We start from the raw sequence: 18,767 nt of genomic DNA on the forward strand, positions 1-18,767 counted from the left end.
TTGCTTTGCTTCGTGATCTCTGTCTCAAAAGATTATTTTGAAATTGCTGAATATATAAGTTGGTGTTATGAAATCTGAAGTAAGAGGTCGATTGCTACAGTACTATTTAAACCTTTACTGCCAAAGTAGCTTATCCACTATTTTAACTCAGAAGGGCAGAAGTGTAAAATTTGAACTCTATTTCTACTAAGAGAAATTTAAACCTATCTTTTTTTTAATCTTTGCATTTTACTCTTCTCTTGTCGTTGTTGTTGTTAGGCGCCGTCGAGTCGGTTCCGACTTATAGTAACCCTATGCACAACAGAACAAAACACTGCCCAGTCCTGAGCCATCCTTACAATCATTGTTATGCTTGAGCTCATTGTTGCAGCCACTGTGTCAGTCTACCTCATTGAGGGTCTTCCTCTTTTCTGCTGACCCTGTACTCTGCTAAGCATGATGTCCTTCTCCAGGGACTGATCCCTCCTGACAACATGTCCAAAGTATGTAAGACACAGTCTCGCCATCCTTGCATCTAAGGAGCTTTCTGGTTGTACTTCTTCCCAGACAGATTTGTTTGTTCTTTTGGCAGTCCATGGTATATTCTATATTCTTCACCAACACCACAATCCAAAGGCATCAATTCTTCTTCGGTCTTCCTTATTCATTGTCCAGCTTTCACATGCATATGATGCGATTGAAAATACCAAATACCACCTTAGTCTTCAAGGTGACATCTTTGCTCTTCAACACTTTAAAGAGGTCCTTTGTGGCAGATTTACCCAATGTAATGTGTCTTTGATTTCTTGACTGCTGCTTCCATGGCTATTGATTGTGGATCCAAGTAAAATGAAATCCTTGACAACTTCAATCTTTTCTCCATTTATCATGATGTTGCTCATTGTTCCAGTTGTGAGGATTTTTGTTTTCTTTTTGCTGAGGTGCAATACATACTGAAGGCTGTGGTCTTTGATCTTCATTAGTAAATGCTTCAAGTCCTTTTCACTTTCAGCAAGCAAGGTTGTGTCATCTGCATAACACAGGTTGTTAATGAGTCTTCCTCCAATCCTGATGTCCTGTTCTTCTTCATCAATCCTGATGCCCCGCTCCTCTTTCAATACTCTTCTCTATACAAGTCTTAACCAAGTAACAATTTAGTTCTTTTGAGACACATTAAGAATATTGTACTCAGATAGGCTTGTGAAGTGAGAAATAAACGGGAAATCTACCCACGATTTTAGGCTGATGAGGTCTATGCCACAACTCACAAAATTTAAGGACAGAATGACAACTAAGATTCAGACTTCCTGCACCATCTGTCTGCAGAAAAATGAGCACAAAGACAAAATAGAATAACAATTTTATTTCAAAAGTTGAAAAATTGCCATATTTTGTTGTAAATGAAAATATCCTCTGGTCTATTAATATATATACTAGCAGACAAGTAATTTTAATGTTGGAATTCTACTGAACTCAGGCATAGTAGAAGCCACTGGGTGGTGCAAATGAGCTCCGCTACTAACTGAGAGGTTGGAAGTATAAGACTACCCAGAGGTACCTTGGAAGAAAGGCCTGGCAGTCTACTTCTGAAAGGTCACAGCCATGAAAACCCTACTTTGACACACATGGAGTTGCCATGTCTAATTGATTAGACAGCTTTTCTTTTATTGTACTCGAGATGAAGGTTTACAGAATAAACTAGCTTCTCATTAAACAGTACACATATTGTTTTTCAACATTGTTGCCAACCCCACGATATGTCACCACTCTCCCCTTCTTGACCTTGGGTTGCTTATTTCCACCTTTCCTGTCCCCTATTGTCTTCTCATCCTTGCCCCTCGGCTAGTGTGCCCAGTTAGTCTTGTTTTGTTTTATGGGCCTGTCTAATCTTTGACTGAAGGGTGAGCCTCAGGAATAGCTTCACTACTGAGCTAAAAGGGTCGACAGATACTTTTTAAAAAAATTTTTTTAAGGGATAGTGTTGTCATTCTGGAGCCCTAGTAGTGCAGTGGTTAAAAGCTTGGCTGCTAACCAAGAGGTTGGCAGTTTGAACCCACCAGGTACTCCTTGGAAACCCATGGGGCAGTTCTACTCTGTCTTAAGGGTTGCTATGATTTAAAATTGATTCAAAGGCAACCAGGGTTTTTTTTTTTGGATTGTCATTCTATGCAAAATTTTAAAGACATTAATACTCATCATTTTTCCAAACATATTTATTTCCTTTGTTTAACTTGGGGTGCTAAGGGACACAGATACTCTGGTAAACCTGTAATCATCCAAGATACTGATTTTCAGAGTCAAAGGCCACAAGTGTCCTGACTTCTTTTTTATTCTTGCCAAAGATAAGTACCTGTCTTCATCTTAACTTCAGAGCTTTTGCATTACAAAAGCAATTCTCCCATTATGAAATCCAATATCCTCTTTTAAAGAAAGAACTATACACAGATATTTGAGGGGAAAGAGCTGAAGACAAAACCTTTTTTTTTGAACTTGCAGTCATGGACCCTATTTTGTACACTTTTTTGTGTGTGTGTGACAGTATGGCATACTGTACTATGAATTTTTGCTTTAAGAGCCAAGGATGGTTTTATAGCCAGACGGAAACACTTCGGTTTAATGGGCATGCTGGACAACTGTGTGGGCTTTTTTCCTCTTCACAATCCACTTTGAATTATTTGTGGTGATGGATTAGGGCCAACGAAGAGAAAACTATCGGAAGCTACACCTGAAAAGACAGTTACCACACACAGTGTACCCCCAAATTCTGAGGGTGTAACCAATGTGATATAATCTTGCAATTCGCAGTAATGGGAATCTAAATGCTAATAAAATAATAGCTTAATCATATTTGTGTTACAAATAGAAAGTCTTATGAAATAAAATTTCCTGTACTGACAGAAGAGTGAACATAAAACAGGCAAAATAATAATAAAACAATAGAAAGTAAAAATTCAATATTGATATGATATTAAGACTACTAAATGAGAACATCTTATTCAGACTCACTTAGCACTAAAATAAGATTAAAAGATTAGACAAGGATGCTAAGCCCATTCAATGGGGAAGGAAGAGTCTCTTCAATAAATGGTCCTGGTAAAATTGGATTTCCACACGCACAAGAATGAATCAGGAACTATGCCTCATGCCAGACACAAAAAATAATTCAAAATGGATCGAGGACTAAATGTGAAAACAAAAACCATACAATTCTTAGAAGAAAAGATAGAGTCATGACTGCAGGACCTAGGTTTTAATGATGGATTATCAGATATGACAATAAAAGTACAAGAAGCAAAAGACAAAATAGATAAATGGGTCCTCAGAAAAATTAAATACTTTTGTTCATCAAAGAACTTTATCCAAAAAGTGAAAAGACAATCTACAGACAGGGAGAAAATTTTCGGGAATCATATAACCATATAATCAATAAGGGTCTAAAAAAAATATATATATATATACACACACACACACACACACACGCAAACTTTTACAACTTAACAACAACAAAAAAATCCTCATGGACTCCAGACTTTCTAGAGCCATGGAGGTTGGATGAACCCCTGAATCTACTGCCCTAAGATAATCTTTAAACCTTAAAACAAAAATATCCCCTGAAGTCTTCTTAAAACCTAACAGCGCCATTGTTGTTGTTAGGTGCTGTCAAGTCAGGTCCTACTCAAAGCGATCCTATCTGCAATGGAATGAAACACTGCCCAATCCTGTGCCATCATTGCTACGTTTCAGCAGATTGTTGCAGCCACTCAATGCAATCCATCTCATTGAGGGTCTTTTCATTTTTTGCTGACCCTTCTCTTTACCAAGTATGACGTCCTTCTCCAGGGACTGATCTATCCTGGTAACATGTCCAAGTATGTGAGATAAAGTCTGGCCATCTCACTTCTAAGGAATATTCTGGCTGTACTTCTTCTGAGACAGATTTGTTCGTTCTTCTGGCAGTCCACAGTATATTCAATATTCTTTGCCAATGCCATAATTCAAAGGCATTAGTTCATCTTCAGTCTTCCTTATTTATTGTCCAGTTTTTGTGTACATATGAGGTGACTAAAAATACCAAGGCTTGGGTCAGGTATGTCTTAGTCCAGAAAGTGTTACCTTTTTAACTCTTTAAAGAGGTCCTTTGTAGCAAATCCAAACAATAGTTTAGCTTAACTAGTAAAAATGTCTATTTTGAGCATCATGCTCTTTCAAGAACTATTATATGTGATCAAATTCACAACAGTAACTTCAACGATTAGATTGGAACGTTAGGGAGCAGTGAGTTTATGTTAATGAGGGAGGAACAACTTAGAAAAAGAGGGTGAGAATGGCTGCACAACTCGAAGAATGTAATCGATATCACTGAATTATACACGTAGAAAATGTTGAATTGGTGTACACTTTATGTATATTCTCAAAAACAACAACAAAATAAATAAAATTAAAACAAAAAACCCAGAAAGACAAACCCAATAAAAAATGGGCAAAGGATTTGAATGGACATTTCACCAAAGAGGATATACAAATGGCCAACAAGCACATGAAAAGATGCTGAATGCCATTAGCCATTAAAAAAACAAAAACCAAGCCTGTTGCCATTGAGTCAATTCCAACTCATTAGACACTAAACCTTTTGCCGTCGAGTCCGACTCATAAAAACCCTATAAGACAGAATAGAATTGCCCCATAGGGTTTCCAAGGAGCCACTGGGGAATTTGAACTGCTGATGTTTTGCTTAGCAGACATAGCTCCAACCATTGAGCACCCAGGGCTCCCATTAGTCATTGGAGAGATGCAGATCAAAACTACAGTGAGATACAATCTCACCCTTATTAGAACTGCAATGATCAAAAGAAAAAAAAAAAGGAAAGCAAAGGTGTTGGCAAGGTTGTGAAGAATTTAGAAATCTCATCCATTGCTGCTGGGAATGTAAAGTGGTACATCCACTGTGGAAAACAGTTTGTTGGTTCCTCAAAAAGTCTAAGATCGAACTACCATATGACTCAGCAATCAATCCTGGATATATACCCAAAAGAAGTGAAGGCAGGAATACAACAGAAACCTATCTACTGATGATCATTGTAACACTTTTCCCAATTGCCAAAAGGTGGAACCAACCCACGTGTCCATCAGCAGATGAATGGATAAACAAAATGTGGTATACGCACACAATGGAATATTACTCAGCCATGAAGAAAAAAAAAGTCCTGAGGCATGCCACTGCACAGATGAAAGTTGGAAACATGCTGAGTGAAAGAAGTCAGTCTCAAAAGGATAAATACTGCATGATGTTACTTATATAAAATAAGTAAATATATAGAAACCAAAGATAATTAGTGGTTACCAAGGGTGGGAGGAAGTTTGTGTTAATAGTGGTGGAATGATTTGGAAAAGGAGAGTGAAAATGGCTGCACAACTTGAAGAATGTAATCAATGTTACTGAATTGTACATGTAGAAATTTTTGAGATGGCATATATTTTGTTATGTATATTTCCACCACAATAAAATTAAAAAAAAATGTGTGCTTCTGGAGTCCCTGTGAAAGGACTGAAACTCAAGAAATTGCATGAAAAAGTAGTAGAAATTAGAGACAGTCAAGAAAAAAGAATCAAAAAGAATATCACAATCCATATTTCAGAAATTATATTTTAGTATGAATGTTTTAAAAATTGTGTTTGGTAAAAGAACTCTCTCTAAGGGAGTGAACAGCTGAATGAAAAAGTCCAGATTACGGGTAAGGCATCACAGTAAACATGAATCCCTTTACTAACTAGTTGCCTAGGTTTTGTGGAATGTTTTTCGTTACTGCCAGCATCTGAGAGCCTAGCCCTGCAGGGAAATCTATGGCATCAAAACCAGGGGCTAGCTCTTATGGACAGTAAGCTGGGTGTTGAACCTCCCTGGTGGAGGTAGAAGGAGTAGAGACAGCTCAACAGGAAACAGTGAACTTATGCCAAGGCTTATTTTGAATGAAAGTGTTCAAACCAAATGACCACAGGCCTGTGGCTCCATTACTAATTTGTTATAAAACTTCATTTCTGTTCTTGCATCTCAATTTATCCCATATCTAAAATTGGTACAATCATTGATGGTTCTCATAGCTGTCATAAGAAAAAGGGATGAAATAGCACATAACAATACACTTTCAAATTAAGAGTCTAAATTCCAGATATTATTATGTAGATATACAGACTGATGATGCCAGTAGTTTTGTGGCACCTGGAATTTATTCCAACACAAATTGAGCTCCCTGAATACATACTTCCAGAGAAGTCTCATGGGAGCCCCCAGCTCTTCCCGTCCCTTCACGACATCACATTTTCCTTTCTCTTTACAGCTCTCAGGACTTCACACCTCACAGGCCTCACTGTTTAAGGTGAAGGATAATCAGAAAGCTGCGGTGGGCCATGAGCTTCACTGAACACAGTCTCCACAATTTCCCTCGGTTTCTGCTGACTGCAGAGATAATCTATTCTAAGATCGAGTCTGCTTTTTTTTTCTAACAGATTTTTTTTTTTTTAACTTTGCCTTATGACAGTGGTCATTCTGATTTTAATTGTATATACAGAGAATACAATAAAGAGCTAAAGGAAAAATATTCTCATATGAGAAGTTAATGTCACAGTTTTGTAGAGAAAAATTAAGGAGAGAAAATTTCTAAGATCAGGTTTCCTTGAAGGCAATAGCAAAATCTCTTTCATGTTTTGTACATTCTACAGAGCTAAAGCATTTATAGTTTCATGACAAATAGTAAGTGGCAAAAAGCCTTTGCATGGCTTCTATTTCAGAAGAGACAGCTTATATGCACCTGAATAAGATTTGGGCTTGAAAAGAAAGGAAATTCAGAAACTATACTTCAGGATCTATAGTGAAGGCAGAACAGTATGGGAACTATGAGAAACAGTACTGCCTGCGAATGAAGATTAGGAGCAAAGTAATCAACCATCTGAGTCTCACTTTGTTACTGATAATAACAGTAAATGAAGATCAAAAAAGAATTACACAATGCATCTGGGGTAGCACCTTATGGTCAACACTATTATTTGTGTTGTTCTTAATATTAACTTCTACTCTTAGGAATGATTGGAATACATGACCAAACCATTTCTTACCCATGAAGGGTATGTGTGTCTGTGTATATACATATATATATGTATATGTGTGTGTATGTATGTTCAGGTGTGGTGGTATAGCGGCTAAGAGCTATGGCCGCTAACAAAGACTTCAGCAGTTTGAATTCACCAGGTGCTATGTGGAAACTCTATGGGGCAGTTCTATTCTGTCCTATAGGGTCACTGTATGCATACATATATACATGTGTGTATATATATATATATATTCAGCCTCCAATCATACATGCGCAAGGCATTATGCCAAATCCTGAAACTATAAAGTGTGAGAAAGATTATCTGCTCCTAAGAAGTTCACTACCTTACAGAAATTTGACATATACATTAAAGAAACAAGTGTGACATAAACAAATATCAACAGGGAAAAAAGTCAACAAAAAGTGCTATAAGAGTTGAAAGGAACTCATGGCTGAAAATACAGTAAAACCTGCGAAAGCTGGAACCTGTGTAAGTGGAAACCTATCAGAGAAGGAAAATTAAAATATTTTCCACTAAACCAAGCGACAGAAAAGTGGCAAGATTGCACCCTGTTAAAGGCAGAAAACATGCAAGACCTGGAAAAACAAGGCAGTCCTATCGAGTTGTGGCTCGCACAGGTTTCACTGTATTTAAAAAAATAAATTTTCAATGCTAATATCTTTGATTAAAAAATAAAACTATATATAATTGATTGAAACAATTTTAAAAGTCACATATATGAGCGTAATAGATTAACAGGCTGTAGAAGTGGCCAAACAAATGTCCCACATGGAGAGATGGGAAGTATTCTTGCGTTGCTTATGTAAGACTATTTAGAAGATGTTAATAGGCCTCACGGAGTCCCTGGGTGGCACAAAAAATTCAACAATGGACTGTTCAAAGGCTGTTGAAACCCAACCAGAGGAATCTTTGAAGGAAAGCCCGGCAATCTGCTTCCAACATGTGACATCCATGAAATCTCCACGGAGCACAGTTCTGCTCTGAAACATACATGGTTGCCGTGACTGAAATTGACTTTACAGCAGCTATTTTTTGGTTTTAACAGGCCCAGTAAAGATTTTCTGGTAAAGTGACTGTGTTTTCAGAAGGCAAGAAGCTATCCTAAAGGAAAATAACATTCCTCAACTGTTTCTAATCTGACTTCCAGCCCCATCACTCCACCAAAGCAGCTTTCATGAAGATTTTGATAAGAGCTCTATGGCACTGAATCCAGGAAAACAAGAGAACAAAGCTACAGGATCAGGAGCGATACTCAAAACCACACCAAGAACTGGTTTAGTAGACACCATACTGTTACCACTGTTGAACACAGAAACTTAAATAAGCATTTGCTGATTGCTATGATACCAATCACATAATTTCATTTAAAGTGCTTATCTGGAACTCTTCATGAATTAAGGACACTGCTTACCAGCACTGGAACCATCCTATGTGGAGGTAAGCCTGTGTGGATGTCATAGTTTATGTACAGAATGCAGAAAATACATAAAATGTATTATTCTTTGCAACCTGAAAATTTTTACTGAATGCTTATTCTTGGGATCTTTTTCAGAGAGTTTACCTTCTGAATTCAGCAATAGCCCTAGTGTTCCATTTCCAAAAAGCTCAGAAGTCTGTCAAAGGCAGACAACTACACAGCCACCAAAGTTCCTATAGAGATAGTCTTATTCTGCATTTCAGTGCCTTGAATTATGTTATTAGAAAGATGTAGGAGAATGTATAATTTATGAAAAAAAACCAGAACTTTGTGTTGCACATTTTGGATTCCTATACTCTTTTTCTGGCTCTCAAAAGAAAGTGACTTTCCAACCACCATGAGCATGGCTCCTATTCATCTACCTGATGTCCAATATTCTCACAATAAAGAGATCTTTGTCTTGAATAAGACAGGACTGAGGAGAGTCATAGATTAAGAAAGACACATATTAATCCTCAGTGACCCTAAAACCACGCCTTCTGGAATTTTCTCACACATGGGGCAAAATAATCAAACTGTTTTATGTAAATTCATGTTATAATTTTATGTTAAGTTCAATCATTAAATTAAGAATACTCCAGTAACAATTTTTGTGAATTGGCAATGATGGCTGCTTAAATTCAATATAGCAAATAATAACAGAGGCCTTACCAAATGACTTTGGTATTTTTAAAAAGTCCTAAATATTATTAATTTTTTTAATTCTAAAACTTTCTCACAGTATACATATTGGCTTGAGGCTATTCACCAGAATTCTCTTCAATATAAATCATGAATTGAGTTAATTATATACAGTACAAATAGAGATTATTTTAAGATTTGTTATAACCTGGCATGAGTATGACTAGCATAATCTGGCATTGACTCAGAAAGCAAACCACTGATTAAATGATTTTGGCTTGTTTGCCTTGAAAATTTTCTAAAACGTGTAAATTCCCAATAACCACTGACATCAAAGCTTTTAGTAAGCATTTACCTTGCAGCATTTGCCATCTGTCAGCTTTTACGACATCAATATGTGCAACTAGTCACTTTGAGAAAAGTAACAAAGTTTTTTTTCACAGATATTAATAGCACCAATGTAGATGTGAATTTTCTGTCAAAGTAGTGGAACCCTTTATGAGCAATTGAACTCAACCAGGCTTTCATCTCCACGCTTTTTAACCACACAAACTATTGATTCAGGCATGTAGCTTGATCTATACTTAGTGAATTAACTGCAACATTCTTACACCCACTTTCCTCCTACACTCTCTAAAGCAGTGGTTTTTGGAGGGTGGTCCCCGGACCAACACCGGGAACATTATCTGAGAACTTTCAAGAAATGAGTAGTCTTAGTTCCGACCCCAAAACTAAATGATAAACTCTGAGCTGGGGCCCCAAAACATGTGTTTCAACATGCACCACAGGTGGTTATGATATATGTTAAAGTTTGAAAAACTGCTTTAAAGAAAAAAGATGATCTCTTGCTTTAAAGAAAGTTTTAACCCCTTAACTTTGAAACAATAGATTTTGTAGAGTCTTGGATCTCCAAGCTTAAGATGTTATTATACTTTAAAGAATATACAGATGTTCTTTTCAGGTATTGCCAAATTTTTTAATTTCATTTAATAAAGATTTTAGAATAAAGTATATTCTCGAAACATTAAAACATTGATGTGTAATTAGAAGTTTGGGTTGCAAGAAAAAAGAAGTGTGATTAATTAAAACAGTATGATATTGCAGAGATAAAAATGGATAATGTCTCATCTGTTATAATTTCAACAGGTTCTTCCCTATAATCACAGTCAAAGAAAATAGGGTTGATTCTAAACTTTTCTTTAGTATTTTTAGGGGTCCAAAACTTGTGCTAGCTATACAACTACAGCCATTTCTACATAATGAATGAATGAATAATATAGGTAATAGATAACCTTACAAAGGCCTTTCTAAGGTGGCCCTGGTGAGGCTATCCCAGAGAATGGATAGAGAACTGGTTTATTTTGCCAGTATCTTATTTGTTGTGGCCTGAGTTATCAGAAAGGGTTAAAAAAAAAAAAAAACACTTAAAAAGGAAGAATAGATTTGATTATGAAGATATACACCTCAGTTCCTCCATAAACCCACAATAGATGTGATGGAGAATGGGGCATCCAGGGCCAAGGGAGCGGGATTACCATTCTGATGGGTTAGGAGAGCGCGGCTGCCATCCAGAGCTGAGGGGCCTTCACCAAAAATTCAACGTGTACTGCCTCCATCCAGAGTCCAGGGGGCAGGGCCATTGCTCAAATGTGCCCGGAAAAAGGAGGATTATTTTCAAGCCTTGAAATCTAGTGAGATTTTCCTTGCTGAGTTGCAGACTACCTTGGTACCCATGACTTCTTCTTTCACTCCAATTTCTTCCTTTTGGAGTGGGAATGTGTACTGTAATCTTTTACCACCATTGTATTTTGGAAGCTGATAACTTGTATTCTAGGTCTCATAGGTCCACAGATGGAGAGGAATATTGCCCCAGATGGAACAAACACAGAGTCTCACCCATACTTGATTTAGATGTCAGAATGTGAGATTTTGAGCTTAAGAGTGGAGGTTGGAATGGGTTAAGAATTTTGGGGATGCCGTGATGGGGTAAAGGAGAGTTGGTGGCACATTGGTTAAAATCTTGGCTACTAACTGAAAGGTCAGTGGTTCAAACCCACCAGCCACTTTGCAGAAGAAAGGCGTGGCAGTCTGCTTCTATAAAGATTTGCAGCCTTGAAAACCCAATAGGACAGTTCTACTCAGTCCCATAGGGTTGCTGTGAGTTGGAATCGACTTGACGGCAAAGGGTGGGGATGGGGTAAATGCATTCTGGATGTGAGAAGTAAGCAAAATTGGGGAAGGGGAAAAAGTGGGTGTTATGGATTGAATTGTGTGCCCCAAAAAGATATGTTGAAGTCCTAACCTCTGTGCTGGTGAATGTGACCTTGTTTGGAAAAAAAGGATTTTTCCTTACAGATATTATTAGTTAAATTAAACAAGGTTATACCGCAGTAGCACTGAAAGCAAACCCACTGCTGTCGAGTAGATTCTGACTCATACTGACACTACAGGACAGAGTAGAACTGCCCTGTAGGGTTTCCAAGGAGTGCCTGGGAATTCAAATTGCCGACCTTTTGGTTAGCACCCATAGATGGCTCTTAACCACTACACCACCAGGATTTCCTACTGGAGTAGAATGGGTCCTAATCCTAATCACTGCTGAGTGGAGAGTCACAAACTGAGTGAAGATAGCATACGAGAATCCGTCTACAACCCAAGGAATGACAAAAAACACCAGAACAACCAGGAACTGAAAGTGACAAGGAAAGATCTTCCCTTAAACCCAACAGAGAAAAAGAAAGCATAGCATTCCTGATGCCTTGAATTCAGATTTTTAGCCTTTAGAGCTGTGAAAAAATCAATTTCTGTTCTTGAGTCAACCATTTTGTGGCATTTTGTTATGGCAGTCTTAGGAAACTAAGACAATAGGTATGAAGAATAAAGCTTTGTGCCAAACAATACTTTCTCCCATTTGGCATCAGAAAACAAAAGAGAAAGTTTATAGTACACTGTGTCGTGATGAAAAAATTACTCTTTCAAAATTTATCCTAATTTTGTTTCAAGAAGACGCATTTCGTATTTGTAATTATGTGCATCACAGGCTGCAGGGCTTGATTCGCCCATTTCTTTGGCAGTTTTGTGAAGCCCACGTTTGGAGCGTGAGTAACCAGAGGGGTGCGATTCCTACTTTGGAGTAGGTTTCCTACCAGAATGCTAATCTTCTGAGAATTTTTAAAATTCAGGGAAAGAAAATATTTTTATAGAGTGAGATGGCACTGCCATGAATAATTCATATTTCACAGATGTCACTGTCATTCTGAAAAAAAAGCTCCACTTTATATTCTTTTTTAAAGTGTACTTAAAATCACTGATAGACTTGTCCAATTTTCAGTTACATCAAGAAGATGATGACATGTCAAAAAATAAGAAATATCACAGCATGGGTTAACAAAGGAAGCATTTATAGCAAACTTATCTGTCCAGCAGCTAGCTAAAGCCGTTAAATCAATTTCACACATTTTGTTTCACTAATTTAAATCCATTTACATTGGAGCAAACCCGAAAGTAATACCTGAGACTGTGCATTAATATTGGCTCCTTCCTTAACGAGAACTTTGACGACTTCTGCTTGTCCAGCCAAAGATGCAATGTGAAGCGCAGTATTTCCCTTCTGTTTTAGAGAAACAAAATAGAAAGTGTTAGAAGTCACCAAATTTTATAGAAATCGAAACATGCAGCCATCTTCAAATTTGCTGATTATTTCAGCTTGACACTCTATTAAGATAGTAACCAACCTTGGGAAGGGATTACTTTTTACCATCAAAACATTAGCCATTTCATTTACTATCATCCTTTTGTATTCTTCACAAAACCCGGTGTCGACTGAGAACATGGACAAATTGAGTTCTTGCTCAACCAAATAAGGTGGAATGTGTATGTGTGTGTGATAGAGACAATGTCACCCTTTATGACATTTAATCAACAACTAAAGGATCCTGCCGCAAGGAAAAGTTAACGACGACAAAAAAAGCTTCACTTTGCCTTGCAAAGAAACGTAGGAATTTTACATGCGGAGACACGGACTTTGCTCACAGTTGTGTTTCCAGTGCCTCGTAGCAGTAGTTGTTGCTCAAAATATTTTGAGTGAAAAAATAAACCTTAAATCAATCACAAGGTTACCATTGATTTCTAACATTGATTACATCAAAATTTAGCAAACCACAAAACGAATCCCAAATGAAAGAATAATCTAAACCTTTCATGAAAAGAGAGCATTGGCCAAGAGACTAAAGATACTGGTGATGTGACTAAAATAACAAAATTTAAAAATAAACAAATGAACAAGCATCTGTAGATTTCGAAGCCATGAAGTTCGGACTCCAGCGTTCTTTTTGCCACCACCTCACAGTGAGTCCTCAGACCATGGACTTACCATTTTGAGGGCTGAGTTGTCTCATCTTTAAATAAATTAAAAAAAAAAAAAAAAAATTTTTTTTTTTTTTTTTTTTTTAATAAAGTGAGTCGCTTTAAATGGGATTTTTTTTTTTTTTCCGGATTAAAAATTCTAATGGATGATTAAAAATAAACCTACATTTTAAAATGTCAATATGCTTTCAAAGAAAGGAAAAAAAACGGCAAAATTAGCATTTAAGCTACCAAAAAAAAAAAAAGGGTTTAAGGAATGTGTTTTATTGATATGAGCAACTCAGGACGGCAAATAATTTGATAAACCTTCAAACCCATATTCTTTCAATATTTTTCAACATTTATTTGCTGTGATTAAGAGAAGCTTTAATTAAAAAGTTTGTTCTCTCATTACATTCAAAGTATGGAATTTATTTCATACATTAAACTTCCATACTTAACTTCTTTGGAATTGCCAGAACTTTTGGTTAAGGGCTTGGCTGCTAACCAACAGCCTGGCAATTCGAATCCATGAGCTGCTCCTTGGAAACCCTATGGGGCAGTTCTACTCTGCCCAATAGGGTACCTATGAGTCGGAATCTACTTGATGGCAACGCGATTTTTTGTGTGTGTGTGTGGGGGGGTTGGCTTCTTTGTTGGTTGGTTTTGTTTTTTAAATTTCCACTGCAATTGGTGTTTACTATCCTGTGAGGAGGACTGATCTGCATTTTGCCAGTTATGCATGAAGTGTTGGAAGTCTGGGTTCAGTGCACATATTCCTAATTTATTCCGGTGTTTACATTCTCAATAGCCTAATGCCCCAGGCAGAGAGGGCTGAGTGCTTAACCACACTGTTCATGGCTTCCTTGGCCATATTATCACACTTCAGCCTTGGTCAGCAGACTTGGTTCTGACTCACTTTCTTTTTTTCTCCAAATAAAAATTTTATCTTAAAAAGACAAAAATTTGTGATCTCTGATGATTTTCTTCTAAAATGTCTGTTGTTTTTAACATTAATTCTAAAAGACAGGGTTCAACTATATTTTAGCAAAAGCAGCATCAACAACAACAAAAAAAAATTTATAACAAGGGAACAGCAATTTCTGGAATACCATGCGTCTTGTACATTTCATTTTAAAATCACTCCAATCCTTTACAAAGGCATTATAGTGACAAAACCTAGTATTACCTTAATAATTCAATCCATAATTCTAAATCTCTCTTCCATTTGAGTAGAAAGGGTTTTGTATACTCTTATGCCAAATCAAATGAATACATCTAAAGCTATAACAATTTAATCGAAGCTTTAAAATTAACCTGTTCATTTCTATTGAGAAGTGTGCATCAACTTATTTAAAAAATGAGTTAACCTTAGAAAAAAATGTGTTATTATCTTCAGAGGATTCTGTTAACCTAGTCTTCTACGTAAGTAAATCAAGGGAAGAAAAAGAAAACATTAGATACTAAGTTTATAGGTTTTAAAATGTTAGAACCTCTCGTTCAATCTCATATCCCCAAAAGAAACAATCTGAAATTTAACAGATAGGGTTTCATTTTTAGTTCTGCCTGGTTAAGAATCTCAGGGTTCCAGGGAATCTCTGGTACTACCAGGGAAAAGAAGTGTTAAATCACTTTGTTTTTTTCCCCGAGGAAAACAAATTCTGCCAGCCAAACATTACCTTAGTAGCAGAATCCACAGAGGACCCTCTTCCCAACAGCTCCTGGACCAGCCCCACGTGGCCCTCCTTGGCAGCCAGATGGAGAGCGTTGAGTCCATTCTGAGAAGAGAAGCAAAAAGGCCTCAGAAGTCGGGTAATGATGAAGTCAGTTTGCTGATTTTATACAAGCATATAACCCACAAGATATACAGCACTCTGATCTGTTCACTTGTTTTCTTTGTTTTTGCATTACCTTGAAACTATTAAGTACAGAAAGATTTTTTTCAGAGTGTTTTTTATTCATAGAGGCAAAAAAAGTAAATATTTTCATTTGATATGTGGATTTGGCAACCTCATTTTATCATACTTTTTTTATTAATTAAGAAATACTTAACTACATTTCTATTGAGGAAAAAAATCTACATATCTGGCCAGAAATGAGATTTTGTAGTTTCTGGTTTCTAAAACATATTGTTTCTGTCTAATGCCATGGAATCAATTCCAACTCCTTGTGACCCTGTGTGTTAGATGTTAGAGTAGAACTGCTCCATAGGGTTCTCTTGGGCGTAATCTTTATGGAAGCAGATGGCCAGGCTTTTCTCCCATGGAGTGGCTGGCTGGTGAGTTTGAACTGCCAACCTGTTGGTTATCAGCTGAGCGCAAACCATTTGCACCACCCAGGTACCTCTTTCTGAAACATAGAGAGCTTTAAACAAAACTTTTACTTGTTAACAAATGGCAGAGGAATGTCCTTTTCATAAAAAATGATTAAACATTAGGATGATTCCTAATATAATGACAACTCTATACTTGAAAAGGTTCCTCATGAGCACAATTAAGTGTTCTGGAATTCCTATTCTGCACAATGTTATCCATAATTTGTTATGATCCACACAGTCGAATGCCTTTGCATAGTCAATAAAACACAGGCAAACATCCTTCTGGTATTCTCTGCTTTCAGCCAAGATCCATCTGACATCAGCAATGATATCCCTGGTTGCACGTCCTCTTCTGAAACCAGCCTGAATTTCTGGCAGTTCCCTGTCGATACACTGCTACAGCCGCTTTTGAATCATCTTCAGCAAAATTTTGCCTGTGTGTGATATTGATGATACTGTTCTATAATTTCCACATTTGGTTGGATCACCTTTCTTGGGAATAGGCATAAATATGGATCTCTTCCAGTTAGTTGGCCAGGAAGCTGTCTTCCAGATTTCTTGGCATAGACCAGTGAGCACCTCCAGTGCTGCATCTGTTTGTTGAGACATCTCAGTTGACGTTCCATCAATTCCTGGAGCCTTGTTTTTCACCAATGCCTTCAGAACAGCTTGGACTTCTTCCTTCAGTACCATCGATTCCTGATCAGATGCCACCTCTTGAAATGATTGAACATCAACTAATTCTTTTTGGTATAATGACTCTGTGTATTCCTTCCATCTTCTTTTGATGCTTCCTGCATAGTTTAATATTTTCCCCATAGAATCCTTCACTATTGCAACTAGAGGCTTGCATTTTTCTTCAGTTCTTTCAGCTTGAGAAATGCTGAGCGTGTTCTTCCCTTGTGGTTTTCTATCTCCAGCTCTTTGCATACGTCATTATAATACTTTGCCTTCACAAGAGGCCCTTTGAAATCTTCTGTTCAGTTCTTTTACTTCATCAATTCTTCTTTTTGCTTTAGCTGCTTGACGTTTGAGAGCAAGTTTCAGAGTCTCCTCTGACATCCATCTTGGTCTTTTCTTTCTTTCCTATCTTTTCAATGACCTCTTGCTTTCTTCATGGATGATGTCCTTGATGTCATTCCACAAATCGTCTGGTCTTTAATCACTAGTGTTCAATGTGTCAAATCTATTCTTGAGATGGTCTCTAAATTCAGGTGGGATATACTCAAGGTCATATTTTGGCTCTCGTGGACTTGCTCCGATTTTCTTCAGTCTCAGCTTGAATTTGCATATGAGCAATTGATGGCCTGTTCCACAGTTGGCCCCGGCCTTGTTCTGACTGATATTGAGCTTTCCAATCATCTCTTTCCATAGATGTAGTCAGTTTGAATTCTGTATGTTCTATCGGGTGAAGTCAATGTGTATAGTCACCGTTTATGTTGGTGAAAGAAGGTATTTGAAATGAAGAAGTCACTGGTCTTGCAAAATTCTATCATTCAATCTCGGGCATTGTTTCTATTACCAAGGCCATATTTTCCAACTCTGATCCTTCTTCTTTGTTTTCAACTTTCGCATTCCAATCCCCAGTAATTATCAATGCATCCTGATTGCGAGTTCCATCAAGTTCAGCCTGCAGCAGCTGATAAAAATCTTCTGTTTTTTTATCTTTGGTTTTAGTGGTTGGTGCGCAAATTTGAATAATAGTCTCATTAACACTTAATTGTGCTCATGAGGAACCTTTACATAGATCAAGATGCAGTTATTCAGACAGAACAAGGGGATACTGATTGGTTTAAAGTCAGGAAAGTTGTGCATCGGGGTTGTGTCCTTTCACCACACCTATTCAATCTGTATGCTGAGCAAATAATCTGAGAAGATGGACTATACGAAGAAGAACAGGGCATCAGGATTGGAGGAAGACTCATTAACAACCTGTGTTATGCAGATGACACAACCTTGCTTGCTGAAAGTGAAAAGGACTTGAAGCACTTACTAATGATTATCAAAGACCACAGCCTTCGGTATGGATTGCACCTCAGCGTAAAGAACACAAAAATCCTCACAACTGGACCAATGAGCAACATCATGATAAACGGAGAAAAGATTGAAGTTGTCAAGGATTTCAATTCACTTGGATCCATAATCAACAGCTACAGAATCACCAGTCAAGAAATCAAAGGACTCATCGCACTGGGTAAATCTGCTGCAAAGGACTTCTTTAAAGTGTTAAAAAGTAAAGGTGTCACCTTGAAGACTAAGGTGTGCCTGACCCAAGCCATGGTATTTCCTTTTTTTTTCAGTAATCCTCCTAGTTCCCCAAACAATTGTTAGCTAGGGTAGTTCAAAAGGACTACTTGTCAACTGCCATGTGGTCTCAAGTGTTCTATGGTTCCACTCTTCACGTATCTCACACTCTACATGTCTACTTCCTACTTCTGATTGTTTTCCCTAAGTCTCTATTTCTTCATCTATGTCCATATTCTCAGATAATTTCGTCCTCTCAAATTTTTTTATTTATACTACTTATACAAACTTCATCTTGGGCATAAATGTCTTTCATCTATAGTTTTTTTTTTTAATTTTTGTTGTGCTTTAAGTGAAAGTTTACAAATCAAGTCAGTCTCTCATACAAAACCTTATATTCGCCTTGCTATATATACTCCTAGTTGCTCTCCCCCTAATGAGACAGCACCTTCCTTCTCCCCACCCTGCGTTTCTATGTCCATTCAGCCTGCTTCTGTCCCCTCGGCCTTCACATCTCCCCTCCAGACAGGAGCTGCCCAGATAGTCTCATGTGTCTACCTGATCTAAGAAGCCCACTCCTCACCAGTATCATTTTCTGTTTTGTAGTCCAGTCCAATCCCTGTATGAAGAGTTGGCTTCGAGAATGGTTCCTGTCTTGGGCTAACAGAAGGTCTGGGG

The 18,767-nt window shown here is 37.4% G+C and overlaps 1 protein-coding gene across 1 annotated transcript in view; it reads right to left on the reverse strand.

The window, feature by feature from the left end:
• ANK2 (ankyrin 2) overlaps nt 1-18,767 on the reverse strand; it is a 240,754-nt gene that overhangs the window by 184,304 nt on the left and 37,683 nt on the right. The window contains exons 3-4 of the mRNA XM_064286268.1: nt 15,208-15,306; nt 12,696-12,794 (exon numbers count right to left, since the gene is read on the reverse strand). Coding sequence (XP_064142338.1) covers nt 12,696-12,794; nt 15,208-15,306 — 198 coding nt within the window. The remainder of the gene's footprint in view (nt 1-12,695; nt 12,795-15,207; nt 15,307-18,767) is intronic.

Source organism: Loxodonta africana, chromosome 5 (assembly GCF_030014295.1).
Source record: "Loxodonta africana isolate mLoxAfr1 chromosome 5, mLoxAfr1.hap2, whole genome shotgun sequence".
NCBI classification, from domain to species: Eukaryota; Metazoa; Chordata; class Mammalia; order Proboscidea; family Elephantidae; genus Loxodonta; species Loxodonta africana.